General features: G+C 39.4%; 1 protein-coding gene across 2 annotated transcripts in view; it reads left to right on the top strand.

Moving 5' to 3' along the window:
• Window positions 1-9,666, top strand: part of MPP7 (membrane protein, palmitoylated 7 (MAGUK p55 subfamily member 7)) — a 149,364-nt gene extending 139,698 nt beyond the window's left edge. The window contains exons 13-17 of one of the 2 annotated variants that reach the window (XM_010583734.1): window positions 2,166-2,246; window positions 4,085-4,178; window positions 5,262-5,370; window positions 6,891-7,034; window positions 8,439-9,666. In XM_010583734.1, coding sequence (XP_010582036.1) covers window positions 2,166-2,246; window positions 4,085-4,178; window positions 5,262-5,370; window positions 6,891-7,034; window positions 8,439-8,618 — 608 coding nt within the window. In that variant the 3' untranslated portion in view covers window positions 8,619-9,666. Of the gene's footprint in view, window positions 1-2,165; window positions 2,247-4,084; window positions 4,179-5,261; window positions 5,371-6,890; window positions 7,035-8,438 lie in introns of those variants that run through there. The other variant, XM_010583824.1, reaches the window with a different exon arrangement.
• Window positions 9,667-15,669: the final 6,003 nt, after the last annotated feature.

Raw genomic sequence — 15,669 nt, 5'->3', positions numbered from 1 at the left:
GTGAAGACAGCACTGAAAAAGAAGAATCTACACCTTTCAGTGGTTAAATTTAAAGATTATTTTTAAATGGTAACCTGGAAGGGGAGACAGAGTAGTAGTGAGGTTGTGGTCTGGAAATGGATTTGATCTAAGTTTCCAGAGCATCTGTTGCAAGAAGCAAAGCCTGGATTCTTTACATATAAATAGAGCTAAAAGCATATTGTTGATCTGACAGCATGTAGACTAAGGAAATAATATTTGTTTAGATTTGATGGGAAAGATTTTTAGATAGGAAAGATGTTTAGATTTGCTTGAAAGGAATACAATGATTTTTTTTTTTTAATTTGAATTCCACTTGTTTCATTCTACTTTGCTAAGACATATTGAGAATTTCAATTACTTTTCCTATAAAAATCCATATTTGCCTTAAATAGCTAAACTATTAAAAAAGGAAAAATGCTTTTTTAAAAACATAAAAACAAAAGTAATGCCATTATCTACATAGCACATTGCTTTCCTCTGCAGACATGCACCAGTAGAGGCTGCTGTACACCATATTAAATAAACATTTATACATACTGATGGATTAATTTACAGGCAGGTCAGAGATGGAACTTGAAATGTAGTTGTGTGTTTAACTTATGTAAACATATACAAATTATAAATGCAGAAATGCTAAGATTTTACAGAGAGACCACAGTCTGGGGGTAGCAGCAAAGTAGCAAGCATTTGCTTTTCAACATTACGTGTTTCTGAGTTCAGACAGGGCAGATAGTCATTTTTAGAAATAGGCACCTGAAGGTGCTAAAGCATCAGTCTTTGCTTTTTGACTCTTGCTAGTAATTAACTAATATATCACTACTTCATTAAAATGTTTATTAGGTTTTGTATTTCTGATGTCTAAAATGTCTCTGTTAAGATGCACTTCGTGCATAAATGTGTCGCTTTCACTGGAAGAGCAGAATTTTCCTTAAAACCACATGTATTATCCTTGTATTATTTGGGATGTGGTTCCAATGACTCAGTCCCCTCTACGTTCTGCTCTGCAGAAAGAAAGCCACTGCGCTGCATGTCAGAAACACACGAGCATGCAGAGCTGAGCTCCCTTCACACACCCCCACACCCAAAAAGGGCCAGGCAGGCTGGAGCCCTGCGTGAAGGGCTCCTGGAGGCAGGAGGCGATTGCCCACGGAGCCTTCGAGACCTCACGGGACAGGATGCCCTCACTAAGACCTAAGGCACCACTGGCAAATGGCCGAGTTAGGGACAACCTGAAAGCCAAGAGGAACATCTGCTCAGTAGCTTCTAGGACAGCAGTACTCAAGTGGAGGTGGAGGAGATGGGTCAAAAAATTCCATGCAGTCTTTGTTTCCTCCTGCCATCCCCTTTCAGAGAGTGGTCTCCCTTGGACCCGTTCAGACATCAGGCAGGAGTCAAGCATGGTTTAAAAGAAAATCAACAACAAAGAAACGAACCCAAACATCCCAAACAGGCTGAGACCTACCTTCCTTCCTCTCCCCGTGCGATGCCACCCTCACGCAGTCAAAAGGTGGACGGTGACAGCTACAGCCAGCCAGAGCCCAGGCGGTATTCCTGCCTGCAGCCGGGCGGGAAGGAGCGGTGCTCCCAGGGCGTGGGGAGATGGTGGGAGCAATGTTCCTCCGGGGAGCCCGGCGCAGACGAGGGATGCCACAGCTGGAGGGGGCGAGGACAAGACCATGCTGACACACGGAGTGCAGAGGCTTTGGGGGGACTTTGCGCATGCCAGCTGGGGTCCTCCAGTCTGTGAGTTGGGGATATTCTGGCAAAATGAATAGCCAAACCACTTTTTGTGCTGGAAAGGTGCACGTTAGGGTGCAGGGGTCTGTACTAGGGCTGAGGATGGAGATAGGTGCGTATTGCGGACAGTTGCTGTAGAAAAGCAAGTTAACTTTGCGGTCAGCTTTTTCAGTGATTTTTCCTCAGCAATAAAGTCAGAGCAGAGTAGCTGCCAACTACATCTCCTGAAATTTGTCAGCGCTGTATATTCTAGGAGAGGCTAGAACCACGGGTGTTTCCAAATGACTCTGATTAAAAGCCAGTATATATTATAGCTATATGCTGCGTAGTCTTATCTCAGAGAGTACTTATACCTGAAGACGAGACAGAACTGGCGGCTGGGAAAGAGCACGATTTTTTTCTTTCAGGTCCTGTAGGGGTTGGACTGAATGAACTTAAACGGAAATTGCTGATCAGTGACACCCAGCATTATGGGGTAACAGTGCCACGTAAGTAAAAATACACTTCTATTCTCCTAATGCTATACTTGCATTATTATCCCTTATTATTGCATTACCCTAAGGCACTTTCAAATCTGGGTCTCTAAATGCATGCTTGGCATCCAAATTAATTTTCTAATTTTTAAAAGTGCTGCTCCAGTTGTATTTTAAAATAGCATTGATTAAACTGATAGGACGTTTTGGCTCAGAGGCATTGCAGTAGACTTTTAGTACAAGTTTAACATGATTGATGTCAGTGAGGTTTAGTAAATGAAACTCAGCTGAAGAACACCCTGGCTTTGGCTGTAAAGCAGTGAAATGTACTCTGTTACCAATGCTTGCTTTCAGCAAAATGGCCTTTATATATTAGACAGGCTGAAAAATGAAGACTGATGATAAACAGTTTAATCCTGTGAATAAATTAATTAAATCCCTTTGATTAGCTTTAGAAAAGTTGATTTGGGGATTTTTTTCCTCTTTCCTCCTATCTGAGCAAGTAATGTGATTTTTATAACATTGAGTAACATTGTGCTATATTAACTTCTGCAACACTTTATTGGGTTTTCTTTAATGTGGAGGACTTGACAGTTTTAGACTTTCATTCCTTGGTTTACTTTCTGCTTGCACTTGTGCCTCCTATAGGGATCCTTCAAAAATATGGGTCCAACGTTCTGAATTTGGGAGAAACTGTCACACGTTTTTTGCAAGTACAGGTGTTCTATAAAGTATATATATGAATGAATTTGCTAGGTAGAAAAATGAATACGTTTGGTTTTGGCAAGTCATTTCATTTGCACATATTTGCTTCAGCTGGGTATTGAAAACAACAACAAAAAACGCCAGATGTTCCCAAATATTTAACACATTGAAGCATATGCAATCATTTGCCCAAAAATATTTCTCTAAAAATTGCCAGTATTCATCAAGCTGCCTTCTCTCTTTTCTCTTCCAAATTTGTGGTTATAATTTAAAACAAACACGTAAAGAAATCCCCCTCCCTGAAATTCAGTAAGTCAGGACTTGGAGGGAGAACTGGGGTTCTTGTCTTGGAAATGTTCCTCTTTGTGTCAACCTAAGAAGAATGTGATATCAAATGGCATTTAAGACTGTGTTGCTGCAAGCAGGTTCTGTATGTTTATATGTTATGGAGAATACATGATGCTGTAACATATGACTTGTATTAAGTAGGACTTTTGAATGGGTTCATTAACTGTAAGTGGCAACCCCACAAATAAGTTTCATTTATAAGCAAAATCTTTATACCTAGTACTTGAGGGAAAGTAAGAAGTACAAATACTATAAGGCTACTGAAAGAAAAAGGAATTTGATTTTGATCACCAGAAAAAGAAAAGCACTAAAGCATAAAATTCACACCCCGTTTTTTTATTATCATGCTTCACATAGCATAGCTACAAGTGTTGTTAATGAACGTGACATTTTATAAATCAGGTTGGTGAGCTTTGTTTCCCTTTATGGTCTCATATGCTAATAAGTTTAACAAGTGGCAAGGCTTGGGTGATTGTTATGGACTGCTGATCCTTTTATTATTCAACTGTCCTCATTTTATTGGATTTTTCCACTAGTTAATAAAATGATAATCTGATACTTGTCCAGTAGGTTTTTTTGTGCTTTTCCTGCATGCTTTTAAAACTTAATCCTGTCATCTGCTTGTGTGCTGCCTACCAGATCCAGAGCAGCCTTATGTCCATCAGAAGTGAAGGAACTGGTACACTTAGTATTGCACAAGGGTTGTGTGCTTTTCAGTGTTTCTTGAACTGGTTTGCATTATGCTGTTTTGTGTATCTTTTCCTTTTTTTTTTTTTTTTTTCCATTTAATGAAACTGCAGACACTACTCGTCCAAGGAGAAGCCAAGAAAGTGACGGTGTCGAATACATGTTCATTTCCAAGCACTTGTTTGAGACAGACGTACAGAATAACAAGTATGTCGAAGAGATTTTAACTAGAACTGCAGTTAAAACAATGGCTTTATTATAAAATGGGGCTGCTTGTAATTTTAGCGATTTAGTCAAAGTGGATATAAGTTGCAGTGATTTGAAGATGTGTTAAAATTACATTTTGATATATAAGCAGCTGGCAAAAACACAGAGCAAAAAACCAGCATGTGCAAACACAACTGTTACTAAGCTTCCAAGTAGTTTCAGTATTTCAGCTCCTCAAGAAGACATTGAAATTGTAAGTGTTCAGGATGTGGGAGCACTCTTTTAGTAGAGCATCGTTTGTCGTAGCAATAAAGCATTGCAGCTCGAGGAGGGGGGGCCCTGGAAGTACTGCAAATGTGCCTGAGTCAGTGTTTGCGTAGTTCTGCTCTCTTTCAGGCCAGGCACTTCCTCTGCTTTTGAATTTAGAGATCTACAGTGAAGCCCCTGCCTGTAAACCCACCAGAAATTAAACTAAAATGAAGACAATGGTAGCATCGTGCTCTCTAGCAGCCTGTAAAGTACCGTAGCTTGAAATTCTGCCCCAGTGTTTCAGAGGGCAAAAGTGTATTAGACACAAAGCTGTGGGTTTTATTGAAACTTCAAACGGTGCTTTGCTTTTTTGGCAAATAGCACTTGTACTTTTATAGCACATAACCAGCCGCCTTGGTTCCATTAGCACCATCGTCGCTCCTCCTCCTCTTCTGAGACAGAGAATTTGGATATTCTGTAGTGTGCAATGAAATTTCAGTAGTTTCTATTGTTTAGCTTATCCACTGTTTTATTGCATTGCATTAGTTCAGAAAAAGAGGTGATGGAAAACATTAGCGGGCTGTTGGACTACAGTACTTTTTTCTCTTTAACTGTAATACAAGCAGGTGTTACTGATTTGAAAGTGGTAAAGTAGAAGATTTCTTAAAATTGACATGCTGAAGTACTTGACAGCATTTCCTTTATAAAACATGGTAAAACTCTCATGTAAAGTAAAATATTTTTGCTCCTGAATTAGATCTTATGAACCAAACTGATAAGTTTTTTTCTGCAGAAAATGGAAAAGATTCCAGTTGTTTTCACCTTCTGCCACAGGTTTATCGAGTATGGCGAGTATAAGAACAACTACTATGGTACAAGTTTAGACTCCGTTCGATCCGTTCTAGCTAAAAACAAAGTTTGTTTGTTGGATGTGCAGCCTCATGTAAGTAAGCATGTCTCTTGGACTCTTGTAGTTCCCCATATTGCATGTTGGGATTCCAGGAAAAAAGTTGTTTCTAAAAAGGTATATTTTATTCCACACTGAATGACTGTTGAGTGGGCTTGCTGGGTACCTTTATCACAGCAACACTCTCGGAAAGGAGAGGAAGGAAACCTCAATATATATTGGCAAGTATTCAGCTCAGTAATTAAGTGAATTGAAAGCCTGCAGCATAATACCAAAGATTTAATTACAAAATGCTCCTGTATTTCCATTCATCTTCCTGCTGGTTTGGGTTAGAGGTTTTCTCTGAAACTTCAGTTTCAGAATGGCTTTGAGCTATCACCCAGTCCAGCAACTCTCTCTCACACGCTTAACCAGACCAATTATGCCAAGGGTTTACATGCAGGGTGGACATGAGTCAAGGAATGCACTAAATGTGATGTTGGCTTGATGGTTGTTAAGAACATTCCTCTTTAAACCATTTGTTCTTGCATTGAACTTGTCTTTCAACCCCACTGAACAGCTCCACTGGGAATTTTTATGCTACTAATAACCACGGTGCTTCCAGGAGCTGGACTAGTTTGTTTGAATCCAGCCAAAGTATTTCTTCTCCACGGGTGGCCAGCCTGTGACTTCTGAACCCCGGCAGCTTCTGAACAGTTCCCGGGATGGTTTTGGACACGGAGCTGTGCCCTAGGAGTGGGGCAGGGGGGCTGCACTGGCAGAGGAGCGAAGGGGGAAGCCAGACCCCGTGCCAGGGGAGGAGGGGAGCTGGGCAGGGGGTCCCACTCTGCCCTGTTTTCCAGTGAAGCACTAAATTCTCTTGGGGACCCAGGCTGCTGAACCATTCTGGGATCCCACCCTCCAACACGGCGTTTTCCTGTGGGCCGTAGCAGTGTGAAGAGGACAGAAAGCTTCTGGCCATCCCGACTTCACCCGAAGCTGCTGGCCATCCCTGCTTCAGTCTGGGCTGCAATCCGAATCGCAGACCTATCTCTAACTCCATACGTAGCATCGCTCGACTCGCTCAGGAAGAGCAAACAGCAGGGGATTGTGTGGTGGACACACAGTACTGAAGAGAAAGATCACTGACTTCTAGTGACTGGGTGACACAGACACCTTTTCCCACTACTTTTCATCAGTAGAGAAAGTGTTATTCCTGCTAAAATTTGTTGAACTTTTCCTCCTCTCCCGAACGCCCTGCTGCTCCCCTCGATCCTCCCGCTGCCAGCGGCACTGGTGTGCACAGCCCAGCTGTTCCTGGACTGATGGGGTTTACCAGCAGCCCGTGTGGAAATCAAGGGAAATGGTCACCCTTGGAGAAATGGTTTTCTTACCGTTCACAGAAAATTCTCCTTACATGAATCAATACTGATCAGCAGAGTGGGATGGCAGTAAATGAAAAATAGCCTTCTAGGAGTGCTTTATGGGTTTATTTTGGTTAGCAGAGAGTTTCTTTTATTACAGTAAATTCCATTGTGCAAAATAAGCTAATTAATTAAACTCTTTCCTCTTCCCAGACAGTGAAACACTTACGTACATATGAGTTTAAACCATTTGTTATATTTATAAAGCCTCCGTCACTTGACCGTTTGAGAGAGACCAGAAAAAATGCCAAGATTATTTCAAGTAAAGATGATAAGGGAACAGCAAAACCCTTTACAGTAAGTATATTTAGACATGATAAAACATGAGAACTTGTTAAGAGTTTTGTTGTGGTGGCTTACCTTGAAAATAAAGGTTATCACTGGATCTCATCCACAGTACTTGTCAGGGCTTACACACAGTATATGTGTTGTTTCCCAACCCCTCTCACATCCTAAACTTGCTGTGATGTTTTCATTGTTTGACATGCTCATGGATATTTACATTTCCGTTGTGTTCTGTTTGATTTTATGTCATCAAGGAACCCCCACAATGCAAGTACATTTTTATGAGAAATAATGCTGTGGGTTTCCTTTAAAAAATTTGCATGTGGTCTTAGATGTTTCTATTCAAGTATAAGAATTTCCTTGTTTTATTAAGTGTACTATTGGGTCTAAATTTAGAGGAAAGCTCAAATATAACGCATCAATTAAAAAAATAAATGCTGCTTTAAAAAGCCCATATTTGTGGATAAGAGAAACATTTTTAAAATGTTATAGGGAAATGAACACTGTAAGAAAGAAAGAGAAAGATCTAAGCAAGTAACAAATGCTGCTTTTTTCAGTAATCAGAAAAAAATATTAGTCATGTTACCCAACAGTAACTTATTTACTTCCTTGAAATATAATAAAATCATATTTTAATTGAAGCTAAAGCAAAGCTGATCATGGTTAGACTTTTTTATCTGCATTTACAGCGTGCATAATTTTCCCTCATTCAGATGTTATTTAGGATTCTTTAGATTTTGTTTCAAACTGAGTCATGGATATAGTCACAAACCGTATCTGTGTAGAATATGCATTTGAAATAGTTTGGAAATAATGCTCTATAAGAATACTTTCTATGGTATATAAAAGATAAGAGGAGTTCATTCTTAAGAGCACCCTTCAGGACATTGCTTAGTTAGGACAGGTTTAATCTCTCAGAGTTATGTAATCAATTAAGTTCGTAAGATTTGTTCCCTCCCCAAACATGAAAAGAAATCCACTGAGCCAGGTTGAACCAGGCATAGGAAGACAGCTCCTACCAAGCTCTTAAAAGAATAAAGGCTGCACTGTAACGTATCGCATGCTAATAGCAAGCTGAGTCTTAAGTAATGAAACTTTAAATGTATCATCAAAGTAAACAGCAAGAAACATTTTCCACTGGTACTGCTAACAGAAGATGTCTCTGTAATTACCATGCAGTAACTAATTGTGTCACTGCAAGGGGAGAGATGAAAGAATTGCCCGTTGAGCAAAGTCTACTTGTGAGAATGTTCTCCAAGATCATTTGAAATGGCAATTTCTATAATCTTTTTTTAATAAAAAGTACAGTTTCCATCTCCCGATGAGATGAGAAATAAGCAAGCAGCTTTGCTTTTACCTCAGAATGAGTTTGTGATGTTTCTATAGACTGACTATGTCTTGCACTGACCTTACTAGGAAGAAGATTTTCAAGAAATGATTAAATCTGCCCATCTGATGGAGAGCCAGTACGGCCACCTTTTTGATAAGGTGATAGTCAACGATGACCTCGCTACAGCTTACAGTGAGCTTAAAACAACTTTTGACAGGTTGGAGACCGAGACCTTCTGGGTTCCCGTCAGCTGGCTACATTCATAGTAATGTTTTAAATGGACAAAACATCTGCTGTTGTCTCAGCGTCTAAATATGGGTCATGGTTAAGCATTACTCGATGGCCGTTTTCTTGGTAGGAGGGCTTTCTCACTCTACCTGTGCAGCAGGTACACTCTTCATGCACTTGGAACTGGTCTTGTTTTCCTGTGTCTTCAATCCTCCTGCCCACAATTTGGGGGCAGAACAGTCAGATTAAACCGAAGTCTTACTATGCTCCATAAAGTGAGCTAATGCTAGTGTAACAAAACTGCCAAACACCTCTTTAGCATCATTTGTATATTTCCAAGGTAAGCTTTTTAATGGAGAGTTTGCAGAAGATACTAATTAATACTGGAGATCAGCACTTTGATGGTTTTGAGCATAACTGCTCCCATAGAGAGCACATCAGCACTTGGAAGTTATTACCCCTGAAGTGCTTGAGAGAACTGAAACAGGCAAAAGTGACCAACATTTTTATGAGGAAGACATCATAGTTTTAATTACGTATCAAGTGGTTTTACTTTTCTAGATGTGAACCTTGTCTTATATGTACAGAGTGATTTTAGGATTCCTTTGCACTTACATAGTCATGGAAAGAAAGATGTATTCAGTGGCTTAGTTGTGAAATACTCCGCTGTGAGCATGCATGGATTGAAAATATTTTCATGCATGCTTTGTGGCACAACAAAGAAAACTCACGGGAATATTTATTTAAATAGGGAAAAATGTGAGTTACTATGTATATAACTTCGAAGTCTTTGGGATTAGTCTTCTGTAAAATCAGTGGCAAAGTGATATGAATAGCAACAAAGTAGAGAGTAACCTTTTTTTTTTTAACTTTAAATTGATTTCAAACATTTTTGGCGTCCTTTAGAACAATTTTCCCATCAGAAATTTTCAAACAATTAGTGAGGAAACCTTGGAGATCTGGAAAGCAGTTGCAAGAGATTTATTCTTTTTATTGTCTAGTATGTAGTGACACTTTTTAGTAGTATAACAGATATTTTATCTACACTCAAAAATAAATTAATGCTGTAGACTTCACTGTAAAAAATATCCTTGTCACTGGTCAGACACAGTTGGAAACCTCATTTTAAAATTTGATATGGCAGTGTAAGCAAATGTATATTAGATGATGTATTTTTAATATAGATAATTTGGTATTTTTCTTTATTTACTACTGATATGCAGGAAATGAGTGCAGCTGTAAAGACCAAGTAACACCTGTGTGTTGTGTTGTGAATATGTTTTGTAAGTACAGAATGTGTATAGGAACTTGCTGACTTCGGATCATCCCATCTGTGGCATTCAGACAGGAAACAGATATTTCATGTTAATCTGTAAAGAGAATACAGCTGTCTTGTTTAAAGAAAAAAGAATTTAGTGAAACTTTATATATTTATGAAAGGGTTGAAAATGGATGTTAAGTTTTTAAATTTCTTGTCAATGTGATCATTTACTAAAGCAATTACTAAGTCTGTAATTTGAAACACTGTCTCTGTAAATGGAGCTCAACATTCCATGTAAATATTTTATTTCAGTTCATACGCTGATAAAGCCATCAGATTTTGCAGTCTTATTCTAAATGCGTATTTAATGTGTGGGTCATTGCATTTGGCTTAGATTCGTATAAAACAAATGAAATGCAAGCAACAACAGCAAAATCCCTAGGAGTCTGGAAATGTTTATGCAAGAGTTACAGACGTACTGAATCCCAGCACGGATACACGCTCTGCTTGAACAGCTATAATGTACCTTTTGTCAAATTTCACCATTTTCCTGGTGGACTTAAACTTTTTTGTAACATAAATAGAAATTTGTTGATTAAATTAATTGCACGGAGATTATGCAAGTTAAGAAAATGTTTTCTATTTTTTTTAATTACTGAAAATCAAACCATTTTTCAGGGGATCTGGAATTCGGCAGGTCTGTTTGCCTTTGCCTGCAAGACGCTGAGTGCCCTCGACATCACTTGCAACCAACCCCAAACTGAGAGGGCACTCGGCATCTCTCAGGATCTGGCTGTTTCCAACAAGAGGGTCTTTAGTCCTTACTTGAAACGCTCTTAACACTGCTTCTAACCTGGGCTGTCTCAGAACATTAGTGTACAATAACACTCACATAAGGGACCTGCTTTTCTCTTTAAGAAATAGATGCTAGAGTAATCTGCAAACTCCCTGGCAGAAACAGTTCTGGCTGTCCTGCAGGCTGTTCTTCTTGTCCTTTTGAAATTAATTTAATTCCCATCCCTGGGTCAGTGTGGTCTAGGAGGACCTTCTACACAGGCTTGCTGTGCTGGGCAGCAGTTAGCAGCGCGGTGCTTTGCTGCCTTTTCAGAGACACTGACCCTCTGATCTTCAGCACAGGCCTGGCAGGAATTTCCTAGACGGATGGCTGCCTGCCCCGTCCCCAAGCCAGGAGATAATTCCTGAATTGTAACACCTGCAAAAGAAAGGGAATCACAAAAACATAAATCCAACCAACAGAGTAAAATGTGCACAGAGTCTTTGAGGACTGAGAAATAGTTTTAATTAAATTACTAGATTGGTCTTGAAAATCAACATTATTGCAGTGTTAGCTTAAAAAAAAAAAAAAATTAAAAAAATCAAAGCCACTGGCCTCCATGAGGCAGGCAGAGATGACAGTAGGTCAACGCAGAAAAAAAGTCTTAGCCCAACAGTTTCAACAGGACAAGAACCTGCTTATCATGATGGAGCCTGAGCCCATGTGCTGAATTGTTCTGGGATACCAGGGGGTGAGGGGGGATTGTTCCTTTGACTCCTAAGAATTTGGGAATGAAGACGACTAAACATGTTTCCAATATTCCACATATTCAAGTTGTGCTGTGTGGGTTTTTAGAGAACCGTATGTTTTGACAGTCAATTCCAGATGTTTTAATTGTGTTTTAGCTGTTTGCCATAGTCAAACAAATGGTAGTATGTTATAATATTGTACCAAGCTCTATACTTGAATTTGCCATCAGGTCCTTGGTTGATGTCTTACCTGAAATCTGATCTTACCTTCTTATGCAAAACAATAAATTATTGATATATCACCGGGGGTGTTTTTTTCTTTATTGTAAATTGCACCATAACATATAGGCTTAATGACTTTAAAAGGTAAAATGCCTAAGTAGTAAGTTATTTCATAGGTCCCTCTATTAACTATAATGCTCCAGTTATCTTTAAATGGAAAAATAAAGCAACCTAGAACAAGGACTAAAATTCTTAATTTTTCATTTTTGTTGCCAAATTCTCCTTCAAAATAGATGTTTACCCTTTCCTGCAGCTCACCCAAAATAAACCATTTTCTTTCTGAGAGAGAAAGCTTAAGTCAGAGGGTCAAACTGAGACATCAGCTCACCTGGGCTTGCAAAGTGCTTGGAGTGTTATCTGAGTTACCACATCGGAGTGTTATGCTCCTCGGCCACTTGCAAGTCCCATGGGAGGTTGTGTTCATTTGCAGGACTCAAAGAAAGTAATGCTTAAACTAAGTTACTTTTTGTATTGTGTTATGTCTTTTCCAGAAAAAAAGCCTAACACGTACTAGGATTAGAGAGAAGACTTTTAAGCCCCTTCTGTTTTGTTTCAGTGCAGTATTCTGCATTTCCCACATGTACTTCGGTTCAGGTTTCTACTGTGCGTGGAGAATTTTTTCCTTGGTAAAGCTCGTACTTAGTTTTTGTGAGATTGTTTCAAAGGATGAATAGTTTCTTCAGAGATTTACAGTTAAAATTATAATCTGAGTCTGGTTTTGCTACTGCACTATGTGCAGTAATTTCCCCACAGGATTAAGAATTTTCTGTGTATCCATGCTTAAAATAATTTGTACTTGCAATTTGCCCAAGATCCTTTTGCTCTCAAAGTCATTTAAGTATTTATCATATATTACCATGATTAATGTATGATACCAAGCATTCAACAGAAAAATGTCTGAACACAAAATTAAAGGAACGCAGTGGGTGTATTTGCTGTTTAAGAATGCTGGTGCTAGATAATGGTTAAAGGTTTCAGCAGAAACATACACAAAAACATTTGGAAACAGTTAAAGTCTGGTCTTAAATTTTGTCTTATGTTAAATGACAGTACAAATGAGAGAATTTCAAGTTCTAGACAGCTGGAGACTTTTTCCCTCTTGGTATCTGTGTCTGAAATACAAGTTGGATATTTGGAAGACTGTATGGAATGATTTTACATCTCTGTAATAATACTATAGTATTTAGTGTAGCTGACATCCAACATTTTAACAAAGAGGTTAAATCCTTGTGATTATTGAGACTTTGTTTTGCTTCTATTTTAGTTGTACACATATGTCTGTTTAAACAAATTTTTCAAGACTTAGTGGCACAAAGCTGCCAGCTACACATTTCAATATATGAATGGAGAAAAATATCTGCAGGATTTGCAGGCGGCCTCAAATGGCACAAACAGTATCTGAAAACTTCTTGATAAGAAATAAATAGAGAAAATTAGGTCACAATTTCTTTTGTAATTAGGTCTGTTTCTTTTCAGTGGTTGTATTAATATTCACGACTTGAATACGCTAAAAAAACAGAAGGCATGCTATAATTTTCCTGAACTGAAATTTAGATTTGTGGTTTAACAAAGATGTTACACGCTTTCTATAGGATTATACACAGGGTCATGGAAGCTTAGTTTTAAGGGATTCAGTACATGTTTTAAAGGCAGAGGGTCTGTGGGTATGGCAGAGAGGGACTGAGAATGTTACAAATGCGAGTACTACTCTGGAAATGTGTCTTTATTTTTGTAAGTCTCTGAACAAGGAGGTTAGCAAGTTGGCTGCAATGTTCTGTGGTTTCTGTTCCCTCCTTGGTAAATATAAATAAGCACCAGTAAATCTTTATTGGTAAGCAAAGCCAAAATTGTTGGAATTATGGAGAGTTGAAACATAGTGCCCAGAAGGAGTACGTTGGATCCTGGTGATGTTGGCAAAGCTGTTGCTTTACTTTCTTCTGATTTTGTTAACTTTTACAGCAAGAGTACAGAGATCACAGCTTTAACACAAACTTACCAAACTGGGTTTAATCATTGGCCATTTCATTCTTTTTTTCCTCTTGCCCCTTGTACAGCTTTAGTTTAGTAATTTCAGTCATACAAGGAGGGGGAAAGGGATAATTGACTCATCTCGAAAAATAGTGAGAGACCAAAAATCTGACACAAGGACATTTTTTGCTTCCTCTTCAATGGACACTAGAGGTGGTGTGTTTCTGAAACAAGGGGTGAAGAGCTAGCATTTGATCCAGGTGGAGAAGCACATGAACAGTGTTTTGTCTCATGAAAATGGAATAGGTCTGAGAGGTCCCTGTGGCCTGTTTGATACATGAGAGCAGCACATGGTAAAAAAGACCAGAAGCAATTTTAATTTTTTATGCATCCAGTGTTGGCTTCAGGGCTTCTTTTTGAAGAAAATGGCAATCAGGGACAGTTCTGCTTGTTTTCTGTGTGACCTCTGGACGTTTCATGGTGTGTCCTCTCCCTTTCCTAGATTTGCATTACTGGCTTATTTTTAAGAAACGATGGTTCCCTAAAATTGGTCTAGGCTTTAAGTGGTGGGAATAGTCAAGTTTCATGATCAAGGCACACATTTATGATGGGGCAAGTGCACAGATGGAAGCATGGGTTGAGACCACTCCATAGTGCATGTAGGCCCTCTCATATTTTACTCTCTGAGAGCTTTACGTACCATGTATGGGTTATGCTTCCCCATTAAACCTACTTCGATGCAGCTTCTGGAGCCCTGCTCCCAAATACGGACTGGCCTGTGTTAGGCACCGTATGAGCATGGGACAAAGGTGTAGTCTCGGGTTCAAAGAAGCTCACTAAAAATGTCAGAGAGATGGCAGAGCAGTGCAGACCAGCAAGAAGGTGCAAAGAGATCCAGTGAGTGCAACTCTTCTTACCAGCTGGCACCAGAGGCTGTGCTGGCATAATGGGGCAGTCAGATCTGGGATTCAGCATCCCACAGGAGGATGAGGTGGTTGGGGGGCTTCCTGGCAGGGCTTCAGCCTGTGTTGGGTAGTGCCCAGGCACTGCTGAGGGGTAGCAAAAGGTTGGTCCCAGCAGCCGTGAGCCCGGCTTGACTGCAGGAGGGAATTCAGCTGTATATATATGAGCTGTGCTCTGCCTCTCTCCTTCAGAGCCAGAACAACAGGTCTTGGCCCATTTTACTGACTGGTGCAGATGGAAGCAGTATGTTTGAAGTCCCGTTTGCAGTCCTGGCTACTATTGATCGTAAGGCACAAAAGGAGTCTTTTTGTTTGGTTGGGGTTTTTGTTGTTGAAAACTGGCCTGAAAGCTTTGTTATTATTGGTACTATCTGGATAGTAGAAAGAGCAGCCTCAGTTACTGGCCCTGCTGGGGTACTATTCCAGATGTTTTTCTTTACACAGCTGTTAAGCAGGAAGTAGAACCAAAACCAAAGATTGATTTGAACCATTGTGTTGTCAAAAACCAGAACTGAACCTGAATTATTGTCTTCTTTTGACTTCATTGAATTCAGATCATCATTGGCCACAGCTGGATCCAACCCCAGCTCAAACCAAACTGAAAAAAGCACAGACTCTGACCATGAATAGGTGAGACTGAAGGCCAAGAGTCTGCATCTTGCAATGAGTGCAGCTGATGTTACCTTTATGCCAATAGCAACTTTATTTTATTGTGCATGTGTGCATATGTGTATATATATATGTTTATGTATTTATCAAGTGCTGTAGTGTACACCAATTCATTTTAATGAAAAAAGCAGGCTTATAAAAACAGTTCATTGCTTAATTGGAAGATTAATGACAGACTAAAGAAAGAAGTCTACTGATACAATACCAAAGTTTTAGCAAGTCGATGCATAGTTTTACTCAGGCAGGACTCACACGCATCTCAGGAAGCTTAGAATTTTGCATTTCAGATATACTGTTTTGCCCCTATTTTGTGAAAGTCAAAAGAGCTTGATTGAATGCAGACGACAAACTTGTTCGCTACAAACCTAGTTAAACATGAAATCTTGCTGGGATTAGCTTAATTGTTCCCTAAATGAAAAGGCT

The sequence above is a fragment of the Haliaeetus leucocephalus genome, unplaced genomic scaffold (assembly GCF_000737465.1).
Source record: "Haliaeetus leucocephalus isolate CR32 unplaced genomic scaffold, Haliaeetus_leucocephalus-4.0 Scaffold0, whole genome shotgun sequence".
Taxonomy (NCBI): Eukaryota; Metazoa; Chordata; class Aves; order Accipitriformes; family Accipitridae; genus Haliaeetus; species Haliaeetus leucocephalus.
Note: the sequence above shows the minus strand (reverse complement) of the source record. Positions and strands in the feature narration are given on the sequence as shown.